We start from the raw sequence: 24,129 nt of genomic DNA, 5'->3' as shown, positions 1-24,129 counted from the left end.
AGTCACTACTTAAAACTACTTTTTCAGAAGAGACTGATCTGTCTTCAAATGTAGTAACTCTTGTGTAGGTCTCTGTATGTCTTTGATCTAATTGACAGTAGCCCATATTGCATCTAACTATCAACAATGTCAGAGTCTGCTTTTTCAAAAGGGGGGAACTTATTTTGGAGTCAGACACAATGACTGCCCCTTTTTGCTTGTAAAGGATCTTGTGCAGTTACGGGTTACCTGTGTTTTTCTGTCACCCACCATCACAAAGTTCAGCTCATGTTCTTTCTCCTTTTCTCTCAGTCTCTCTCTCACCAGTAATTATCCCGTCTTTTTAAAGGGCAAAACCTTCCCATCTTACTCGCCTGTCACAGTGACAAGCTCCTCTGACTTTGTGTGTGTGTGTGTGTGTGTGTGTGTGTGTGTGTGTGTGTGTGTGTGTGTGTGTGTGTGTGTGTGTGTGATAGTGTTCATGCTCCATTTTACCTGTTCTACCAGTCCTAATGTCCAAGTGCTCTTGTTAACCATATACATACAAACACACACAATGCTGAGGACAAAGTGTTAATTCAAATGTGAAACCACAGTTAAACAGAACCTCAGAAGTCAAACACACACATTTATTTGCCCAAAAATGTCTCTCACCCACACCTTTTGTGAATTTGTGACACATACATTCAACGTATCCATATTTGATTTATTTTAACTAATACAAACAATATTCCCTGTATTTGTTGTTTGTTTGCTTGGTAATGTCACAACTGTGTCACAAATTTTGGATTGTGATTGTACAAATATGTACAAATTCATACATTTAGTATAATTATTATTGTTATTGTTTTTATAACGGTATAATATCTGCTTGCTCTGGCAATATAGGCACTGTCTTTTCATACCAAAAAAGCTCAAATTGAAATTGAAAGGCACCTAATCATTAATCAGTATGTGACTCATTAATGATTAGGTGACACCATAAAAAAAAACGATTTAAACTTAATAATTTCATCATCATCATCATCATCATCATCATCATCATCATCATCATCATTCTCACGTTACAAATGTATACAGGCACACACACAGTCATTACATTTTCCACATATAGTGTATAAACTAAAGCTTAGTTTTACTACCACAAACCACAGCAACAGGACACTTCTGACAGATAAACATGCACACAGTCCAACCATTCACACACAAACATATACACACTAATATTCAAACCCACACACATACACACACACACATTCATACACACATACATACACACACATACACGTATACACTGACACACAGGTACACATCCTGCACTTCCACACCACTTCCATGCTGAAATCTCACAGATTTATATTTATGTACATATGACACACACACACACACACACACACACACACACACACACACACACAGAGAGAGACCCCTATCATGGGCACGCACCCGTCGAATCATAATTAGGCCGTGTCCTGGTTCTTTGATAGCCATGTACAGTGGCTCTTCTTTAATTCTTTATCAAATGCATTGATCACTGTGGGCCTCGCATGCTCATTGATCCGCGCACTCCGTCTGGAGCCAGCCGATAAGCTCTCTCTCTCTCTCTCTCTCTCTCTCTCTCTCTCTCTCGCAACCAAAATTTGAAATTTAATAAGCGGTTTTAAAAGTAATAGATTTTTTTTTAATTTGGAACATAAATAATTTTTGCTTATATTGTCGTTGCATTAATTGCGATGCTTCGTGGTACTGTTACAGCACACAAATACCGGAGCCAAACTGAAGACCACATTTCCCATAAACCCCATTGGTTCCAGCCACAAAGAATATGTTGCTGTGGCTTCATCTCCCCCACCTTACCATCAGTCCTCTTTTCAAACCTGACCTGGTGACACATTGTACATCTCAACACCTGATCAACACCTTATCACAGATAATCCGTACAGTGTAGTAGTGCAGTGTAATGGAAATGTGGTCAGCCATAACAGATTCAAATCAGCCATATGAAGTCCAACAGCAACAGAAGTTACACATAATTATTGTGTTCCTTCTCTGTGCTAACTCCTATGATAACCAGGAAGCTAGTTTGGGATCTTTAGCATGTACTTTCCTGATAAACATAATTTCAGAAAGTGTACATATAGCGGTATGGTTTAAGAAAAGCCATTTTATGTTTTAGTGTTCTTGTTTATGATTATTGGGAATATTAAGAGTATTACAAATTCAGTTTATTTATAGAGCACAATTAAATACAACAAAAAGCAGGTGGTGTGTGTGTGTGTTAGTTGTTGTGGTAGAATGGCTTTGAATGAAGTTACAGCAGTTTAACCACTGACGGAGTTCTACCTGCATCTCTCTGGCAAAACAATGTTTTCAAGTGTGTGATTACACAGCTATGTGATTGGTTTTGTGTGGGTTCTGTAGCTCTTTAACGTGTGTGTGTGTGTGTGTGTGCGTGTGCGTGTGCGTGCCTGGACAAGATAGAGACCTAAAGCACCTCTTGACTGTGAATTAGCCTGTCATGACAAATGTCTGGAACTGCATGACTGGCTGCCAGACTGGCTGGCTATCTGGGAGGTTGGCAGACCCTTTTAGATAGTGATTGTGTGTGTATGTGTGTTTGTGTGGCATCACTCTGTGCCCACGCCAGGTCTCTGTACATGACCAGTGGTGCATGTCCTCCCTCCCTCTTTCTTCTTGCCCAGAAAAGAGCAACCAAGGAGACAACCTGCTCCCCCTGCTAAAAAAAGAGCTTCCAGAGCGGAGAGGGGTCCTCACCCCGACGCCAAGCCCACAGAGGAGACCTCTGTCTCAGCCTTGCACTCAACCGTTTAGCCTCTCTTCCCCTGGAGGTTCCCAGCAGTCAATGGAAGACACAGTACACGATTGTTCTTCCTGTCGCCATTTGAAAAAGAAAAGTCTCTTCTCCCCCTGAGTCTCCATTCTTGAAGCTGTGCTACCCACTGACCACCAGCTGACACGCTTTCTTTCCTCCTTTTTTCAACTCTTTTTGCATCCTGGCTTTGATCATGTAACGATGCGGCTGGTCGGGTTTGTGCGTTCTGCTTTTTTTCAAAGTTGCGTCCCCATGGCTTTTAAATCCACTGGTTGTTAGTGTCCTGTGTTGCCAAATAAAATGGCTGCATGTGTTTGTTTTCCCTGTTACGCATGATATCCATCGCCACTTTCCAAGTTGGAAATGGCGAGCATGCTCATCACTTTGTTGTAGAATAATGTCCACTAGATGGCATGTCTTTACCACTTGGTCAACGAGTCTGCCCTGTGAATGAAAAAAGTTCTGGCATATCGTGTTCCTACAGAACAATGAGTTGTAATTGGGATGTCAGTGTTGGTAACAGTTGGGTGACAGACATCAAATCTCAATAGGTCCCACAAAGAGCTGGAATTTTAAAATACCCAAAATGATGCCCCTGTGGGCAATGTCTCTGCATTGTGTCCAGCTCCTTTCATACATATTTTTTACTTAGCTGTCTAGACTTCATATGTACTTGCCAAGTATATAAGAAGCTGTTTTTGTACACTTGCATCATGGATGTGTTTTTTTGTTTGATAATGAAACCCAAAACATTTGTCCACCTCAAGTTGTCCTTTCAGTTCCTATAGTTGAACTTGATTTCTTAGCAATACATGTACAACGCACACATATTTCAACTGTTATAAATCACACATGCACACAAGTATACACACTCAGAAAGATTTGCTCCTAGATTGTGTCACACATTGTACTTTATGTAACAAAAAACAACCTCTTTGCTCCTCTCCTTTCCTCATTTCACCTTCCAAACACATACTCATATTTTTCTAATCAGTGGCTCTGTAGCTGACTGAGCTAGGCACTAGGCAGATGCATTTTTCTGTAGCGTTAATCCTAGCCTCTGGAAAGGCAAAGTCAATTTCCCATTTCCTGTCCCCAAAATGGCCGACAACAATAATACAGTGGGATGTTTGTTGGGGCTCGAGCTGTATGTGTGTGTGTATATACTATAATATAATATAATGTAATATATATATACACACACAGGCACACTTAAATTGGTAGTTGTATCCATATCTGTTAAGGCCAGATTGGATATCAGAACCAGTCCATAGCCAGAAGGCCATCAGGGACATTACTGGTTATCATATTACATTTATAAAAGCAGGGAGTCACCTGCATAGAAGACATAGTGAGAAATAAGGAAGTAAGGACAGAAAGAAAGAAGAAAACAACACAGTTAAAGACAGACAGTTAAACATGGCGGCCGCCATGAAAGGCGACCTGTAGTGTCTGTAAATATAAACGGCTCATTCTAAGGTTAGGAAAACACAACAAATTCTTATTTTCAGATGATTATACACTAATAAAAACATACCTTTGAATATTGTATTCCATTTGTTTTATTGGATCATCTTAAATGTTACACACCTTTTAAATCTAAACACAAATTCAATCTTAGGTCCTATTTTGTACATCATGTTCTCAGGTCATGTAAATGTAAACACAAATTGAAATTCCACTGTTCCACTGATAATGATAACTACTGGTTAATATCTTGTAATACTGGTCTTATATTTTTGCCTGTTAAGTTATGGATGTCACAAAATGTCCAACAACAAAATGAATCTGTGAACCTCCTGCAATCTGAGCTTTGATTTCTATCTGTCGACACTAAGCATGCTATAGGTAATCTAGCTGTGATGCTTGACCTTACCTTAAAGTGTCTGTCGAGGTTGTGAAATCTTGTTTTCAACAATTGAAAAGAATAGCCAGATTAAGGTGTTTTGTCTTTGTTACTGATGTATTTAGTTTGGTCTTGTAAGTGCTAAGGAAAAAAAGTTTCCAGGATTTAAGGATAACGACACTCTTTCAAATTTAGAAATCATAATTCCCTTCTTTGCTACATGGAATTATTCTGAATGAGCGCTGGGATAAGTGTTGTTATGCTTGACACTCAATACTTTTCTACAAGCAAGTATCAACACCAGTTTCCCCCCTCACTTCCCTCCCCTCTCTTTATCTCTTTTTTCGGTCTCTGTCTCTCTCTCTCTCTCTTTATCAGTCTCTCTCTAAGGTGTGTTCCCTTCTCCCTGTGGGCATCCCCTTGGGCTCTCTCTCTTTTACACACACACACACACACACACACACACACACACACACACAGAGTGCATTAGGGTTGCTGTCATTTACAATACAGCCCCATTGTCCTGACATAACAATGGCTACAAACAAACAATTGACATGGAAATGGAGAGATGTAGCTCATTAGCGGGCGCTGCTTGTTTTGTTAATGGATAAATGGGCGGCTTCAATAGGCCAGCCCTAAAACCCCAGCCTCAATATGGAGAAGCCTGATTAACAGGAAACCACAGGGAGGTAGAACAGTGACAGAAAAATGCAGCTTCACTCTCCCTTGGGTCATATGTGGTTGTGTATGTTTGGGAAAAGGGGGCACAAGGTAGAGTTTTTAGCGTGTGTAGCTGTTGTGTGTGTTTGTGTTTAGGTTGAGTTGTGTGAGACGAGTGTGTGCGTGAGTGCAAGGTGGAGTCTGTGTTAGTGTGCTTCTGTTGTTTTTGTCTCAGAGGCTTAAATCATGCAGGCAGGAGTCAAAATAATATTTTTTTTTACCATAGTCTCATCCAGAATTGACTTCAGTAGTGATTTATTCTTCGTCTGCAACCACTCACAACAGCCTCAATACCTGAATCAGTATGTACTCAAATAACTTTGCCCCATCTGCTTTTCAGAGCAGCTTTGAATTACTTATGTTTCTTTCTGTCTTTCTTTTATATGTTTGTGTCCCTTACTTTCTGGAAAACACATTGTCTTCAAACGTCATTTTGAATTACCTGACCTGAACATTTGTGTATTTCTGCCTGCTTGCCATATGTACTTCCAACCTGTGCTTGAGTGTGTGCTTGGTTGAGTCTTCATCAGTTAAGTGTTTGTTGGCTGACATCATCAAGGTGTGTGTGTGTGTGTGTGTGTGTGTGTGTGTGTGTGTGTGTGTGTGTGTGTGTGTGTGTGTGTGTGTGTGTGTGTGTGGCCTGTGCTATCAGTACGATCAGATTGGATTGGCCTGAAAATGGCATTTCTGCCATTACTCTGATGGTGACGGCTCAATATTGTATGTCTACTGCAAGGATGATGTGTGTGTGTGTTTGTGTGTGTGTCTATCCACTCCTAACTCTATAATGCACTAAAATGTGTACATCCATTTTGATAACAAAACCTCTTACTATGTATTTTGTAGTAGTCGGTGTGTCAGTGAAGCTTGTATTATGTTCTTTAAGTAGTCATAATGTAATAATGTGAAATTGTATGATCGTTAGAGATGTCCTGAGCTGATCCTAATGATCGCTATCCAGGCTGATATAGGAATATTTTAATAGATCAGTATCAGCTAATATGAAAATAACTTGGATCCTTTCTATACTGAACTTATCTGTGTTTTGTCCACCTCAGGCTGATACTGTTGCAGTCCTGCACTCCTTTATCACAGACTTTGAGCATTTTGCTCTTTATGTGTGAATGACAAAAAAATATTTAGTTGCACAGGGTGATTTGCTATACTCTGACTCTGTACTCTGCCAAAGATTGTTTATGAGGTAAAAGAAGCACCACTCTGTAACACCACTTTGCAACTGTTTCTGTACTTCAAACTCCAACAGAGTGATGTGTCTTCCTTCTAGTGGATCAAATCCCATCAGTTTCAGCAATCACATTTTCCCATTTATACTTTCATTCATATCAGATCAATAATTTAAGCTTATTAACTTTGTAGTTTTGAATCAGTGTACTGTGATCAGGGCCAAAAAACTTGATTGGGACATTCCTAACGATCCTTAAATAATATGTTATACAAACCTGTCATTCTTCATGATTTACCTGTACAAGAGTGAAATTCTTTTGTTCATATTTTTGTGCATATTTGTGCGTGCAGGAGCGGGATGCAGAGCGACGGAGACAGCTGAGAGAGCGAGCAAGGCAGCTGATAGCTGAGGCTCGGTCCGGAGTCAAGATGTCTGACATGAGCATGCTGGACGTGTCCAGTACTGAGAGAGGCAAGGGCAGCAAGGCTAGCCCTGCTGGAGGTAAGCGCACACCTAAACACACACACAAGTCAGCAGAAGCAAACATAAACACATCCTCTTTATGAACACTGTGTTTTTATGAACATGCCTTTAGAATTTGATTTAGAAGGCCTTATATTAACAAACTCACTAAATCTCACTAATACTCATTAATTGTAATACAAAAGAAAAGTCACAGTAGCATGCTTTTGACATACGCTCACTTTCTTCACCCACAAATGCCATGACTCACACATTTCCATTATGCTCTCTAAAGGGGTTCTGCCTAATCCTTAGAGAAAAACAAAATGCCATTTGACAACGGGTCTAAAATGCACCACCCTTATATTCAGAACAGCAATTTACCCTGCGACTCCTCCCACGTCTCGTTCTACCAGTAATTGTTAATCAACACAACACATTGTGCGGCCAAATTATGCTCAAAATACCAAACGCTTCTAATAATGGCTTGCAGGGGTAGCAAATGTACATTTCCCACTGCTTTCCATTTCCTTGAAATTGGGGTTATTATGATAATGACCATTATTAGGCCTCTCTAGTCATTTGTTTCAGATTCCTCTACATGGTAGATTCAGGTAGATCGGGTGGTTCTGCATGCAAATGAAAGATGAGAGTGTAGACAGGTGAGGATTAAGAGTGCAAGAAGTAGAGAAAGTAATACGAGTATTGTTATTGTGATCAAGGAGAAGAAGGAAAGAAGCCTTTTGATGTTTTAATAGTAGGGATGAAGGAAGGAATGACTCTAAGAATAAATGGAGGGACTGTCAAACATTGAGACATGACCTCTTGTTTTAGAGAGATTGAGAGGAGATTGAAGGAGTAAGGTTTAAGTGACAAGTAGGGCTGCAATTAGTGATTATTTTTTACTATTGATTCATTTTCTGGAATAATTGTTAGGTCTATAAAATGTTAGAAAAAGGTGAAAAGGTGACATCTTACAATGTCTTTTTGTTTAACCAACCAAATACTCAGTTTACTATGATATAGAACAGAGAAAAGCAGAAAATTCTCACAATTCAGAAGCTGGAACCAATGTTTGACATTTCTGTTTAAAAAAAGTTCCTCAAAGGATTAATCAATTATCAAAATAGTTGCCAAATATTTCCCCTTCAATCAAGCTGATTCATTAATCAACTTATTGTTGCAGCTCTAGTGACAAGATCACATATAGAAAGACAGGAACAAGGACAAGTAGGTAGGTCAGAAGCAACAGTAGCCTGCGAGTGGCGGTGGGTTTCTTTTAAGTTGAAAAAGGGGATGAGCAAACAAATCGAAAACTACTAAACCCTAAACAACAAGAAGTGAGATCAGCGACTTGTTAGGTAAAACGACAGAAGAAAGACAGTGAGGGAGAGGGAGGGTAGCACTTGATTTATTTGCTCTTTCAGCTTTTCTGAATTGGACTAATTGTTGATCTCATTAAAAATGGAGTTGGAGGAAAAAACAGAACAAGGGAGGAGGAGGAGGAGGTGAGGAGAAGAGAGAAATGCTGTTGGCTGTGATACACAAGGCCTGCCGAGCAGAACGGCTAATCCTAGCCCCACACTCTCTTTCTCTCTCTCTCTCTCTCTCTCTCTCTCTCTCTCTCTCTCTCTCTCTCTCTCTCTCTCTCCCTCTCTTTCCCTCTCTCCCCTCAACACCATTCACAGTCCTTTAATGCAGCTCGGGCTGCCCCCTCCAAGTGTCTGCCCGCAAAGAAACTTTCCAAACTCCATCACCATGGCCTCCCATTAATTAGGCCCCAGCCAGCCACGCAGGAACGGCGCTTGCAAGCACGCTCCGCATCGTAGCTAGCAAATTAGAAAAAAAAATAACAGGAAACGCTGTTATTTTGATTCTCCCTCCTTCTCTCTTTGTTCTTGGTCTCTCTACCCACCAAGTAGTAAATAGCAGAGGAGGGAGCTTGCTATGTCAGACGCTGTTTACTGATTGTTTTGTTTTAATCCATGGTGGGTTATCCATGCAGCTAGAGCTGTTCAGGTCTCCATTTGAGTTTCTTCTAGCTTGTTTTTTCTTTTGTTCCTAATGTGGAGACACTGTTGTTTCTATTGAGCCCCTCAGGAGACTTAATGGAATATGTGCTTTCATGTTTTGGTGGTTTTTGTTTGCCCTACCTCTTTTATCTGGAACAAGAAAGGCAGGCAGCAGATCTTTGAATGAGGGGAATTAAACAGAGGTCTCAGTTTCACTTTGTGTGTCAGATATTTGTGCGCCAATGCACATGGACTCAAACAGATAGATGGACACCAATCAATCAAAGTCCCTCCTTGTCATTCAAGTGGAGTCTGGTGCCGCTTGACACAGGAAATTTGTAAGATATTAGATTTATTAATTAGTTGCACACACTTAAATTCTACAGTCCTGTGCAGACTTACAAAGTCTAAGTCTCCTAGTTTTAAAGAGTGCAGTAAATATCGGGTTGATGATCTGTTTGCAAACAGAAAGGGTGACATGGGTGACAAGTGTACTGGAATGCTTAAGGGGACGGAGGGGATGATGATGTTTAAGGCAGGGATTTTGAATCATGTACTTTTACCACGGACTACTGTTAACACAAACTAACAAAGCTTTTTTTTCTGCACTCCTCCCTGTGTCGTCATTTTAACCTTTTATTCCTTTAACACCTTTCCTTTCACTACTAATAAATTCATCCTTCTCCCCTCTTTCCTTCCACCCTCACTCTTTCTCTCTTTCCTCTCCTTTCACTTCTCACTTTACTTTCTTGTCTTCCTGACTCACTCCCTTTCATACTTCCTTCCCTCTGTGTTTCCCCTCTTCCCCGCTCCGTACCCACAGATGTTTTTGATGGAGTGAGAGGTCAAGATGATGCCGGTGATGGGGAAATGGGTGAGGATGAGGAAGAGGGGAGGGCTGAGGAAGAGCAGCTCCATTTTGATGGTGGTGGTGATTTTGATGATGATACTGTTGCTGCTGCCACATCTGCGTCTGCGCTGGTTACTAACCCACAGCCACTGGAGGCCCCTCTTCCAACTACCTCCATCATCCAGGGGCCGCTGGAGCTTACTAACCCCGGCACTGAGCTAGCTTCTCTGGGTAAAATCACTGGCAACTGCTGTGCAGTGCTGCATGGTTCACTGTTATTCCAACTAACTCATTTACTTCATGTATTTCCTGCATATATACAGTTGTCAGTTTTTCATCTTCCTCTCATACTTAGTAAATTCTAATTTTATTTATATAGCCCAAATCTCAATTTGTCTCTGTGGGCTTTCAACATTCAACATCCTCTGTCCTTAGACCCCAAAAAACAATTTTAACAGGGGAAAAAATGGAAGAAACTTCAAGAAGAGCCACAGAGGAGGTATACTTCTCTAGTAGTAGTATTAAAACTAGAACAAGTTCTGCTTATTACAAGCAATAAAAACTCAGTTATTGAAGAAAAATAAAACACATTTCCAGAAACAAGGCATTTTTACTTTTTTGAGATTTTATTTTTTGCAGTAAGGCTGATAAGGTACTTTGTAAAGAAAAGAGTGTTTACTACATAGTCATAAGGCAGACAGGAACTAAAAGTTTTTTGTGATGTAGATCTTACATCTTTACATCCGAAAAGCACTGAAGTGGTAAAGTTTTGTGGACTTTTTCCACTTGTGTCTTTTTCTCACCCACCCTATAAACACACCTTTTCAAAGCAGTGCAGCGTAATCACTTACTCAAGACCTTTCATCTAGTCTAAACTGCCCTCATAAAAATGTTGATATAAGCTTTACTAACTCCCTAATTAACTTTCTTACTCAAACCACTCTGCCTTGTTTTGTCATTCAGTCACTCACTTAAGTGCATGCTGTCTATCTCTGTGTATCATCATGAATTATCCTGTATTTACTTTGACCGCTGCATCCTATTGGCTCCATGCTCATTGGTGCTTCACACAGAAGCAGCTGACTTACAGTATACATTTGTTGAGTTCTGTCATATTGTTGTTGGTGTTTTTTTTCTTTCATTAGGAACTTCTTTAAGTAGTAATTAATAAACTCTGAAAAGTGCTCCCCAGACAAAAATAAAATCATATCTTCAGGAAAGCATTTGCTCAAATCTTCAGAGGTAAACTAATTACTTTGTTTTGTATTTAATTTATTTTATTTGCCTCCTGAATTTCCTGCCGATGTGAGATATGTGAGAGTACAGTGAGGTACCAGAAGAAACAAACATGAAAACAGACAAACACTTCTTCCAGCTTTGAAGTGCAGTATCTCTGCACTTTTTTCCCACTGTTTGTGTTTCTCTTTTTTGTTCTTTGTTGGTGGTAATTCTTATGTAGTCCTGAAGGAAATGGATGGTGGTGATCGTAACACTGAAATAGCTGATACCACACTTCATTCTGTACATGTTTTCCCCCCTGAATATTTTTGTCAACACTTTCCTGCAACCCAGGTCACTCACCCCACCTCCTCCACCCTGTATATGCTGCATTTGTGTTTTGGCATATACTGTGAGTCTTTTCATGTGTTTCTTTGTACGTCCGTTTGTGTGTGTGTTTGGGAAAAAGTTAAAGAGAGAATGTCTATGTTTGGCATCTGTATGCATGCATCATGGGAAGTGCGTGTGTGCGTGTGCGTGTGTGTGTGTGTGTGTCACAGAGGGAGGTGACACATGAAACGGTTGCCCTCCCGTTCTTTCATCTTCTTCAGTGCAGTGGTCTGTCCTGGCAGGGGAGCTGTGGTTACCAGTCCCTGGAAAATAAAGCTGTATGGAGCTACTGGAAGGCAAAGAGAGAAAGAGGGAGCAGGGAGGGAAGGAAGACGGGGAGAAAAGGACAAGGAGGAAGAAAGACTAGAACCAACAAATTAGGGATGGGGGGGGAGTTAAGGTTTGACAGATTGAATGAGAGGAGGGAGTTAACAAGAGAATCACATGATAGTTTTGGAGAAAATTAATGTGAAAGGTGCCAAAAGTAGAGGTTTTATTGAAGAGAAGGAGGAAATTGTCAGAATAGACCATTATTTCTGCATGAAGATGGAAATAATTTGGCTCCTAAAAGTGAGCATCAGCTGTTACCCCAAAAACAACAAAAAATAAAACATTGGTAAGGGTTTTAACACAAGATAATGATGTAGTAAATGTTGAACACACAAAATAGGGACAGCAGTAAAAGCAAGGCTGAGTGAAAAGTTTTTATCTGGTGTATTTGAAAAAGAATTGCCAGTTTATTAGGTACATTCAGCTAAAGCTAATTCAGTCTTATGTAACAGATTCCATTGAAGTTGTTCATTTTTAGTTATTAGTAGTTTTCTGTTTTAATAGTTTTACAGAGGTCTTTATCTAACTTTATGGTCATTTTGGAAGCTGTAGTTTGAGGTGCTGTTAAATAGCAATGAGAATAGACTAGATATTATTAAACTCTTGAGAAAGAGAGTGTGAGAGAAGAAACGCTTTAAAAATGAAACATACTCCCTCTGCCTCATCTTCCCTGGTTTTCTCGCTCTGTCTTGCCCTGTGGTTACCATGGTGATAGCAATGTACACTTAGTACCTCTGCAGTACAAACCGGACTTAAGGCTTCCTGGTCTGTCCAGATCTTTTTTATACATCATAATATTAGATATATATATATATGCTGTGTATCTCTCTACTCATGTGTTTGTGTGTATACTGTGTGTGTGTGTATATGTGTGAACATGAATGCAAAACTAGTTGTCTACCCGTTCTCCTTTTTAACTTCTAAGGGTGTCGAGGTGTGTGTGTGTGTGTGTGTGTGTGTGTGTGTGTGTGTGTGTGTGTGTGTGTGTGTGTGTGTGTGTGTGTGTGTGTGTGTGTGTGTGTGTGTGTGTGTGTGTGTGTGTGTGTGTGTGTGTGTGTGTGTGTGTGTGTGTGTGTGTGTCTGTACTGTACTGTACTGTACTGTACTGTACTGTCCATTTAGTGCTTTAATTCAAATGTCTAGTTTTGTAGTAGTTTTCTTTTATACATACACTGTTTGTGCTCATTATCCTTTTGTTTTCTCTCTCTCCCTCCCTCCAGGTACAAACAGTAAACATGTGGATCTGAAGCTGAAGAAGCTGGTGGACGTCAGCCCAAGAAGAGCCACCTCCCCTTCATCCCCGTCCTCCACCTCTTCCTCATCCTCGCCAACTGCATCCTCCACCTCCCCACTCAGCCCTGCAGAAGGACTGGAGGTATATGCACATACTTGCCTCAAAACACCCATTGGGTATCTTTATTTTCTTTCTATCTATCTTATTTCTCTCCACCTCTCTTCCTTTTTATTGCTCTCTCTCTCTCTCTCTCTCTCTCTCTCTCTCTCTCTCTCTCTCTCTGTGTCTTCATCAGTCTCTCTCCCCTTTTTCTCCACACCATCAAAGGGTCATCCAATCAATCAGGTCCGATTGACCCTGTCAGCCTGCTGACCCTGTGTACACATCAGTTAGTCGAACCACTTCATGTAAGACCTTAGTTTATCCCTCTCGTGTCCATATGAGTCTGTCTAAAGACGTGAGACACACACACTGGAATCATAATGCTCTACATAACGTGTAGCAGTCTCCCTCTATTGACTATGACCTTTTCAGACAGTTGTGGTGGTGGATTGGTGGGGATGGGGTGTTGTCGCTGTTGCATGTTCCTATATCGTCTGATGTGAATATTGAGTCAACGACAAGTAGTTGACCATTCTTAACATCTGTTTAATTGATTTTGAATGTCAAGTAGAATAAGGTGAGTGACTGTGTATGTGGCTGTCAGTACAAGTGAAAACCCTCCGTGCTTATGGCGACACAGGTTGTCTTTGATCATCAATTCACATAAACACCCTCTTGTGTTCAAAGCCTAAAAGGCTTAGTGCTTTATGGCCAAAGGAGTGTGCATGTGTGTGTGTGTTACCACTTGACCCTCACAGAAGTAGAATCACCATTTGGTTGACACCTAACCCAAAACACCTTACCCAAGAGTGTGTGCCTCGTTCTACCTGTTATTTCATTTTTGATTCCAGTGAACTATGAACTTCTCCTGAGTCAGCGGTCAGCTCCTTACATTGCATCTCCATCATCATCAGAGTATGAATGTGTGTAGGTATATCTAGTTGAACATGAGGTTTTACATGCAAGATAAAAACCTTAACAGTCATCATATTTTTTAACACACTACCTGGCCATCTCAACAGAATTTAATAGAATTTCTAAACAATTCTTGACTTAGAATTAGAGATTTTATTATTGGTGTTCTGTTGGTGTTTTCCGTTTAGAATAATATCAAACTATCAGTTAGCAGATGAAGTGTGTTATCCAACTATCACTGTCTTTTTAGAAATGTTTATTGATAAAAATCATTAGCCGTTGCATTGCAGGAGTGATGGGGCAACAGGTATGATTTTTTATGTAGTTCGTCATGAAATAGTCACACTATATCTGCAGGTGTTTGATTGGGTTCTTGAACAATAACAACAACTTACTGTGCTTGCTGGCACAGTAGCCTAAATTAATAGACAGTAGACTAATAAGATATAAATGTGAAGCTATACAAAATGACACTAGACCAAATTAGTTATGTCCTAATTAAAGGTTTTTACAATTAATGTGTGCGTATGTGCAGTTTTCTGAGTTTACTTCTTCTGTCCTTTTAAGAAAAGGATAAACTGTCCTGTCCCAAGAGGATTGGGCATCCTAAAAGTCCTTCAGGCGGGTGGAACGACCTGCAGCAGCATCACACACACACACACACACACATGCTTTCTCCCTCTCATTAGTGATTGTGTATATGCGCAGCCTTGGTAGCGCATGATAAGGGCATGCGACGCTCAGCAGACTGCAACGTTAGTCACGCAGCCCCCTGCATGCACATTCACAGACTCACACACACCAAAAGCACTGACTCACTACTGCCACAGTGATGATAGCAGTGATGAGAGATAAAGAGACAGAGTGAAAGAAAGTGTAAAAAGGGAGGGAGAGAGAGAACACCCCAATATCTGCTTGTCCCAGAGTGTAAAGGGGAGCCAAAGGGGTAGCCAAGTGGGCAGGTGTTCTGCGTGTGTGTGTGCGCGTGGTAGAAAGAGAGACATTGTATACTGGTACTTTTTTAAGACAACGTGGAAGGCCAATAGAGATGTTGTTTGGTCATATTGGTGTGTTCCTGTGTGGTTTTCATTCAGGTCTGGTTGTAATGTGGCAGCAGTTTAACTTTGAAGCAGTGTGGTTTAACCTCTGGTTATAGTCCAGTGAAGTGAGTATGAGTGTCAGTAGTCAGATTCACAACAGTTAAACAGTAAGTAATAATTGGGTAGACAGCCACGGTGCCCTAATCAGTCTCCCCAGGGATTTACTCGTTTGCTAAATCAACAATGTCCTGTAGATTTTGCAGGGGCTTGCAGTTTTTACCAGTCAACACACAAAAAAAAATCCTTCTCCGACAAGGACAGAAACATTAATCCAATAAATCCTTTGACATCCAATTATCAGTGATTGTTACACTTTTTCCTGCAAACAAATATGTGAAAAAGTCATAAAATCAGTCACTAATGGACTCCTTCTGTTATGGTACCACGAGTACTTGAAATGGGAATCAAACTCCGAACCCAACAGTGTTTTTTTGCTCTACCTAATGGACTTACACTAACAGTATACAACAGGTGGTACTTTACCACCTGGTATGTACTATACCTGGGAATGATTGCTTAATCACTAAGAAAGGGGGACAAAGTACCCTTGTGTTTTTTTTTTTGCAAAAGCAGAGCACCCACCCAACGTGCATTTGCGCAATAAAAAGAAAAGGTGGATGTCACAATTATATTTCTTGACAAAGAGACATTTTTGTGAAAATACTCACTATTAGAAGATTTCTTTTTTGTCATCTCTTCCCAAGAAATCTGTTAGAGACAAAACCTTTGGCCTTCACACAACCGAGGTATTAGAGGTTACAGCTTTAAAGTTAATGGAAAGCAAACATTAATTTGACACTGAACAAATCTCCCAATGAAAAGATTTATTCCAGTTTTGTTTTGTTTTGTTTAGCAAGTAAATAAAACCATCAGACCTACAGTAGAGTGAGAGAAGGCCTTTATCTTTTCTCGCAATCAGTAATTTAAATGTACTCTCTGCTCTTATGGATTGCTGCCCGAGTCTTTACATGCACACACACGAACAGTACCGCTTTCACACATTTAAGCTCTGGCCTTATAAAATGTTTAATTGGCCATTTTGTATATTGCACTTTATAAATAAATTTGCCTCAATTTGACTTGACATAGGGTTTGAAGAGGCTGGTAGATGCTGACAGACTATCAAACAAAGCAAAGTGAGGACAGACTAATTGCTGACATTGTTTTTGAAAGTCAATAATCTGAAGCTAAAGTAACAACTCCCCATCTACAGCTTGTTCCCCACCCACGCTGTCTCTATTAGCTTTCCCCGCTCTACACACCCTGCTTGACTATCTCTCTCCGTCTCAAGCAGTGGAACATGTTTGCCCTAATTGTCGACTTTATTACACGTTTCGCCGTCTTATTAACGTTGCCACAGCGTCAATCTTAGCCCGAGTCGGTTTCTTTTCCACTCGGCTTGGCATATTTGGAGGCCTGGTAATAAAGCATTTCTGCATGCTGTTTTTGATAGTGGGAGAAGCGAGCGTGTAGCTTTTTAACACATGTTCACTTTGAAAACAATAGCGTTTTTTTTGCATTTTGCATAATCTGAATATATTTTCTGGCTCGGGGTTTTGTTGAAAGTCAAGTTAATTGCTTCCTTTTTGTCTCTCTCATGAGAGAGTGAGAGAGAGAGAGAGAGAGAGAGTGTGTGTGAGAGAGTGTTAGGTGTTCACGCAAACCACAATGTAGCTAACATATCAAATTCTACCAGATTTATCTCATGGCATGTCAGTAGGTGTGTTTGCACGCACGTGTTCACATGTGCACTAATAGTGTGTGTGTGTGTGTTTGTGTTTGATCACAAAAATCACAGAGCAGCTGTGAAATCCTTAAATGGCTGCCTAATAAAAGCCTGAGAGTAGATCTAAGTGGCTGGTAGAGGCTGACAGAATAATAGACAAGATGTGGAGAGGCAGCAGACCAATCACAGAATTTGTGTTAAATTCAATAATTTGAAGTTTAATCAACTACTCCATTTGAGTGTGGAGTGTGTTAGTTGTCTTTTAACTTTTTTAACAGATATTGTTTGGAGTTGAACTCTCTGTGCACCTCTTGACGTTGCATATGTTCATCAGCTGCTTTCACCCACTGTTCAACGCACTCTATTCAGTTCATGTGACACATAACATCACCAGTAAGCAATACCTGTCCAAGCTGAATACAAATTTTCTGTTTTTGACAGAATAACGCTGAGGAGTTGCGAGCAGAACGGCTGCGCAGAGCGACAGAAAGGTTACGTAGCCCAGTGGTCTTCAACAAGGATTCTGCAGTCAGGAAAACACAGCTGAAGTCCTTCAGCCAGTATGTGGAGAGCAGGCCAGGTGGGGGACACTGCAACACAAACACTTACCTGACTTTCCTCTGCTCCTGTTTTCTTCTAACCAGTTGAATCAGGAATTAAACTTCAAGATATCAGTCTCCAAAAACATAACATTACCTCAGTTCCTAACACGTTTCAAGATTTCAAACCAAACATGCAAACCATCTATAATTTCTTAATAAATCACCAATCAGCAAAAAACCCTGTACATCCATAAACAAAGTACATTTTATGTGGAAAAAGCGCAGTTATTCCTTTTAATTCACTAAAATAATTGAAAGCTGACACTAAAGATGAGTACATCATTGCTTGTTTGACAAAAGAATATCAGGCTTTCTCACTAATAGTCACATTAGCAATAGCAGCAGCAGAAGCTTTCACAATAACAATAAAACTAGTAATAAGTCTTACGATAACAATTTGTAATTTATTTTTGATCTAGAAGAGCACTTAGGCCTCAGAGTTTGCTAACCACCTGGCACTATAAGCATGTTAAACCTTATGATAGACACATAACACAACCAAAATAAATCTCTCAATGTTTATCTCACTGTGAATGTCTCTACTTCCCTTTCACACTTCCTGTCCTTCATCCCTCCAGAGGTGAAGAGACAAAAGTCTGTTCCTGAGGATCTGAGGAGGGCTGAGGAGGATAGAGGTTCACCGACAGAGCTTGATATTCGCAGACCATTTGAAGAGGAGGTTTGTCATTTTTCTGCAACAACTAAAAGCAATTAAAAATCCAACTGCCTGTAGAGTTAGTACTGTGATAGGCCCCAGTAATAACTCTTGCTCAGCCATGGTGACCAAGTTCGTTTATTTTGCCTGCAGCTTTAGCTTTATAAAGCGTTCAAGGTGAGCTTGGCAAGGCAAAATAGGGGAGTAAGGGATTGGCAGTGAGGTCGAAGGTTGTATCCCTTAATTACTCCTACTTGGCCTTTTTTTTTTTATTTCTGTTAGTCAGCTTTCTTTCTGCCTCTCCTGTCTTGTCTTAGATAAATCTATCACTGAGCTCTTCCTTCTGCTCCCTCTTTGCTTAAGTTTACCTCCTCCTCTCCACCTTGTCCACCTCTCTGCCTCTCACTTTCCCTCTCTCTCTACTGTCCTCTCTTCTGCACAGAGATGTCCAAGTATTGATCTCCCATTTTTTAATTATAACAATGGTAGATATCAGCTGCTCTGCCATTTAGAGGTGTGCGAGTGTGTCTGCAAAGAAGCTGTGCCTCCGTGTCCTTCAAGTGTGTGTTTACACACACACACACACACACTCACACTCGCCCTCTATTCTTAGCCTGTGTTTGAAATTGTGCGTACAAAGAGTGTGTCTATAAGAATGCTATTATTTCATTAAGTGTGTATGTGAGTGAGTGTGTGCCACTGGAGACCACGGGGTGAATCTCTCTTCCCAAGCAGCCCTCTCCTACCCTCGACCCTGCACCCTCCACCCCAGTCCCATGCGCACACACATACACACACACACACACACACACACCCTCTTCCTCCCAGTGCCTGGGCCCCAGGGTTAATGGGTGTTCAACCTTTCCATTATCCCGATCAGCCAAGAATTACCTGCTGAATGATGTTTGCATTAATATAATATATATGGTAATTTCCTTCCTCTTAATTACGGCTGGGCCGAGCGCGGCAAGGGGAGTGGGCTGATCATGTGTAAAATTGATTTGCCAAGGAAAAATATGGTGATAGAGCGAGAGCGCGCAAGGGGGAAGAGGGAGGGGGAAGAGAGGCTGCTTGGAATCAACACACACACACACAATGCACAAATCCCACGTGCACAGAGCCACACACTCAAACGCTGGAAAGAGTACAGGGGAAAAGTGCTGGCCTGGGTGGAATGAAAAAAAAAAAAAACTTTCTCTCTCTCTCTCCTGCTCACTAGTTCTCCTTCCCATTAAGAAAAATGAAGTGCATCAGCAATAAAATGGAGATATTTTTTCGGATGCATCCTCAGTAGTGAATTTGAATAAACATTTCTCCTCACTCAGAGGAGTTTCTCCGGAGAATAGCAAGCAGTCAGGATACAGAGGTGAAGAGGGGTCAGAAATGAAGTGTGTATTAAGTGCATATGGTTATAGAGTGATGGGTGTGTGTATGTGTGTCTGAATACCTATAGTGATGGAGTGGCTGCTGTTTGTGTGTATGAGCTGAATGTAAGGTTTGGTTTAAAGGACCATGGAGACAATTTAACCTGCAGGTGGGTTATGACTACACTGCAGAAATAAGTATTGTAGACTGAATACAAGTTTAAACAACTTGTTACATGATTTATGTAAAATCTTTCTTAGTAAAGCCTCTTCTACTGATGCAGATGTCTATCTAAATGTTCCTCTACTTCATTTAAATATTCAGAATAGGAAACCATTTAAATCATGTCATGTGAGTCAGACACAGAAGTTGTAAATATTTTATTTAAATGTATTTTAAATACATTTAGTGTTTTTAATTAAAATGTACAGGAACACTTGTAAATACCATATAAGGCTTGTCCACTATTGAAAAGTTAGCAGTTTAAGAAAGGCCAAAGCTCAGTGACTGAGGAATATTATTACTGATTGAACATTGGGTGCCAACAGTATGAGATATAACTGGGCATACTCAGTCTCAAAGTGTTGTTAGGGATGTGAATGATTAATCAATCATCAATTAATTAAATCAGTTGGGTGAACTGCATTAGTGTACTGTGAGAAAGCATGATCGGAGCCTTTGATGCAGGACCGGCAGGAGTTCTACACAAAGTACACACACAATGTTTGTCAACTGCAGCTTTTCATCTAACCTGTTTATTGTGCCAAGTGCTTATTTTATCCTACCTTTCGTTATCCTTCCTTCACTCAGCACATTTTTATCAACAAGGAGTTAAAATGAGTAGATCACACATACGAATAATGGATAAACACATAGACACATGTGTCAATAAGTGGAAACCAGTAAGATTTAAGGATATTGATTTATTTTATTTTTTAGACATTTGCAGGCTACACTACAACCCTCATTTATACAAAAATGTGTTGACTAAGTTCCCTACCTGTTTAGTTCCATCTAAGTTATGTTATCAAGTAATATTGATCACTAACATGGCCAATGATTATACGTGTTATCTTGATTATTTGGAGTAAATAAAGATTTATAATAATGAAGTGTCTTCATTTATTTAGTCCTTTGATTTGGTATTTAAAGCTTTGCTGCTCTTTCACTGTAAAGTTGCTCTGATGATATGTGAGAGGAATTTAAAAATGTGAAACAAAGCTCAGACAAAACATGAGTGTTCAACAGTTAGTCATTAACTGTATTTATTATCTCTTATTTTGAGAGTAAACTTTTCTCTCAAAAAATTCTCTTTTGTTTTATGTATGAAAGATTTGTGGACACACTGCACATCTATTTATACATTATCACTCTCCTCCTCCTGTTTTATATCTTCTCTCTTTTCATTTCTTTTTCATTCTTTTCTCTTTTCTGTCCCTATTACCTTTTTGCTTCATTCCATCTCTGCATTTCTTTATTCTCCCTCATTCTGTCTCATCCCTCTCTCGTTCTTTTCTCTGTCTGTATTTAATTCTATATCTCGCTACTTTTCCCTTTTCTCTTATAACCATTCTCTCTCTCTCTCTCTCTCTCTCTCTCTCTCTCTCTCACTCTCACTCTCACTCACTCACACACTCTCTCTCTCTGGTTGACAGAAGGCGTTCAAAGACACCAGTCAGTATGTGGTTGGGGAGCTGTCTGCACTGGAGAGCGAGCAGAGGCACATAGACGCCCGAGCAGCTCGCGTGGAGAAGAGGCTGCGCTATCTCATGGACACAGGTACCCCAAGCCCAATTACACTGGAAAAACTGTTTTGGCAAATTGAGCGTACGCACGCACATACACACGCATGTGCACTCAGGGAGTTTGTGTGTGTGTATTTATGTGTGCGTTTGTGTGAGAGAGAATCTTTGAAGCCCCCAACCCCCCCCTCCCTCCCTCTCAGTTGAATGTTGCACGACGGAGCGCTGGGTGGATATGAAAGGAAGGGATGGGGGGGGGGTAAGGGAGGAGGTGGAGAAGGGAGGGAACGGGTGGGTAGGGAGGGGAGAGAGAGGGGGAGTGTGTCTCGGGGATGGGAGAAGAAGGGAGACCTCTCTGGGCTGGGGTGATAAGGGAGCCCTTCATGGGGGAAACGATAACTGGGTGCGATAGCGGAGCCCCAGCCGAAGTCTCCGCTGCAGCCGTTTGCCAGCCGCGGCCCCAGCCAGCCAGCCTCCACACTATTGAACAGTGCGCTCAGCCATGCACGGCTACACACATACACCCTCCTTCCCCTAGTACATATCTGGCCTTCATTGATATGCTGTATAAGGAAAGACGGGGGAGTTAAAGGGAGGAGAGAGGGAGAGGCAAAGAAATGTTTAAAAAAAAAAAAAAAAAAAAAACACGAGGCAACACAACATGAGCACTGACACAGTTCACAAATCCACAACAGACACACACAAATGCTTACACACCCGCGCATACAAAGTGCAATCTGGTTTGGCGTAGGGAGCCAGATTCGGAAGGTTTTTATTTAAGATTTGGCCGGGGGTAAAGCCTTGTTAAGACATGAGACTGTGTGCCGAGCCAAAAGAGGGGCCTTGGCTCCGTTAAGTCCCTAACTGAAATTGGAGAATAGCATCCCATTTGTGATACTAAACCATCCCATTCCTTACCCAAGAATGCTGTTGGGAAAAAAAAAACATGGTCTAGGAAGTGTAAAATTTTTATGTTTGCAAATGTTTTTAAAGTGTACCTACAGTATTTGCTGTAGTAATTTAGTAGCAGCTCTCGTGCTTTTTCTGATATATCAGTGCCCACCTTGGTGGGTTTAGCTTCCAAAATCTTAAAAAAGCTACACCGGAAGGATAGAAGAGGAGGTTTTAGAAAAGGAAACTGGGGCGGTGGGATTTGTGCTCACCTTCCCCATCCCATTTGGGTCATGATATCGAGACTATCTCTCCTCCGTTTGTTGTGTTCGCTTTCCTCCTTTTCGCCTCCCTCCCTGCCTCCGTGCCCTCTTCCCCTGTCGGAGCGCATGCCATTGTGTCAATCTGAAGGGCTGTTTTTCCTTCTTCTTCTTCACCCACTGATAAACCAGCCGCTAGCCAGCAAGACGCCAGGTTATTTACTTCCAAACACCTTCAGCCATAAAGATTTCTCTTTATATAAGTATATAAATAAATATATATATATATACCTGCGGTCCCCTCCTGAAAAATATGATTCACTAGAAAAGGAAGAGTGTGACAACAGGGAAGGCAAGGACAAAATAATAAAAGGGTATCACGAAGAGAAACTCACCTTGGTTGCTTTTCACCCCCTTATAACATCAGTGGGGAATGAAATCGAGAAAATGTGGTTTCCACACATCAACACACTGACTACTGTGTGATACAGTACAATATATATGTGTGATACGGTTATATATCATAAAATATGTATTTTATAAGTGCCATGTTGAATCAGTGGTACTTACAGTATAGTTTTCATCAACAGCAAACAAACTGTTAGCCTATAAGGTCCTAACATGTTTATGCTGGGAAGGTCAAGCTTAACCATGAGGCACTAGACTTTATTTAGGACTCCATTACAAAATAGAAACATGCACCCACAAATTGGTACCGATTCTACACTGGCATTGCGTTGCAGCAAGGGGATAAAAGTTGCCATATGATGTTGACCACCTTTCTCACTTCCTGAAAGTGCATTTCAGTTTCCATATCTCATTTTGCAGCACTTATCCCAGAGACTCATCCAATAGGTTATGGATTGTGCCTTTAGGCCAGAGTCTGGAGGCATCAGAGCGAGATGCGCCAGTGACAGGTGGTAACTAAAGTAACCTTTATCACCTCAGCAACCGAGGTCACCTTTCTATAGGCTGTCATAGATGATAGATATTTTTCTCTGGACCCAGAATGTCTGATTGAAGCTGTGGCTGATTGGCTGTAAGCAAAACATCCAGTATTGATCAATCACATCTGACTGGTGCCTGTACTTCACTAGGGGACATAGTGAGAAACAGCTACCAGCAAATGTTGATAATTTTTGAAGAACAGCCAATGTCCATAGGTCCTTCTATTTCCCAAATATCTTATTAAATGTACAAGGGTCTGTTTAAACACACAATGTTACTTTCTTGTGAGTCCCTATTATAATAAATTGGCTGTTAATCAGCCAAATGACAGTTCAGCAGAGCCAATCACCAAATTCACTAATTGTGAAATCCACCACCACTTTTTATCGACTGCCTCCACCATTCTTGTGTCTTTGTTAAGACTAAAACACAACAACATTTTCATCAAAGTCATGCACCAAAACTACATTACCTGTCACATGAGACAGGTGTGTTTCTGCTCAACTTCTAGGTTTTGACATCCTTGTGATCTGCTTTTATGATCTGCTTAAAACCATGTTTTGTCTAGGGAGTTTACTAAGCATGTAGGTTTCTTCTTAATGACACACTGTTTTACACATAAGCACAAAGAGCTACCTCTCACTCAATCTACCTTCAGCTATAATTTTAGTTTTCCTGATCCAGACTAAAGCATGTGTTTATGAAATGCCAAACCTCTACAGACTTGAGACAGCAGTTGAGCTTTTGAGGGCAGGCTGGG

General features: G+C 40.7%; 1 protein-coding gene across 6 annotated transcripts in view; it reads left to right on the top strand.

Moving 5' to 3' along the window:
• ehbp1 (EH domain binding protein 1) overlaps positions 1–24,129 on the top strand; it is a 146,021-nt gene that overhangs the window by 90,640 nt on the left and 31,252 nt on the right. For 2 of the 6 annotated variants that reach the window (XM_051420284.1, XM_051420289.1), the window contains 6 exons: positions 6,918–7,068; positions 9,865–10,122; positions 13,050–13,204; positions 17,348–17,486; positions 18,087–18,187; positions 21,184–21,307. In XM_051420284.1, coding sequence (XP_051276244.1) covers positions 6,918–7,068; positions 9,865–10,122; positions 13,050–13,204; positions 17,348–17,486; positions 18,087–18,187; positions 21,184–21,307 — 928 coding nt within the window. The remainder of the gene's footprint in view (positions 1–6,917; positions 7,069–9,864; positions 10,123–13,049; positions 13,205–17,347; positions 17,487–18,086; positions 18,188–21,183; positions 21,308–24,129) is intronic. The other 4 variants (XM_051420291.1, XM_051420292.1, XM_051420285.1 and 1 more) reach the window with 3 other exon arrangements.

This window comes from Dicentrarchus labrax, unplaced genomic scaffold, assembly GCF_905237075.1.
Source record: "Dicentrarchus labrax unplaced genomic scaffold, dlabrax2021, whole genome shotgun sequence".
NCBI classification, from domain to species: Eukaryota; Metazoa; Chordata; class Actinopteri; family Moronidae; genus Dicentrarchus; species Dicentrarchus labrax.
The sequence above is the reverse complement of the archived record's forward strand: the minus strand, read 5'-3'. Positions and strand labels throughout refer to the sequence as shown.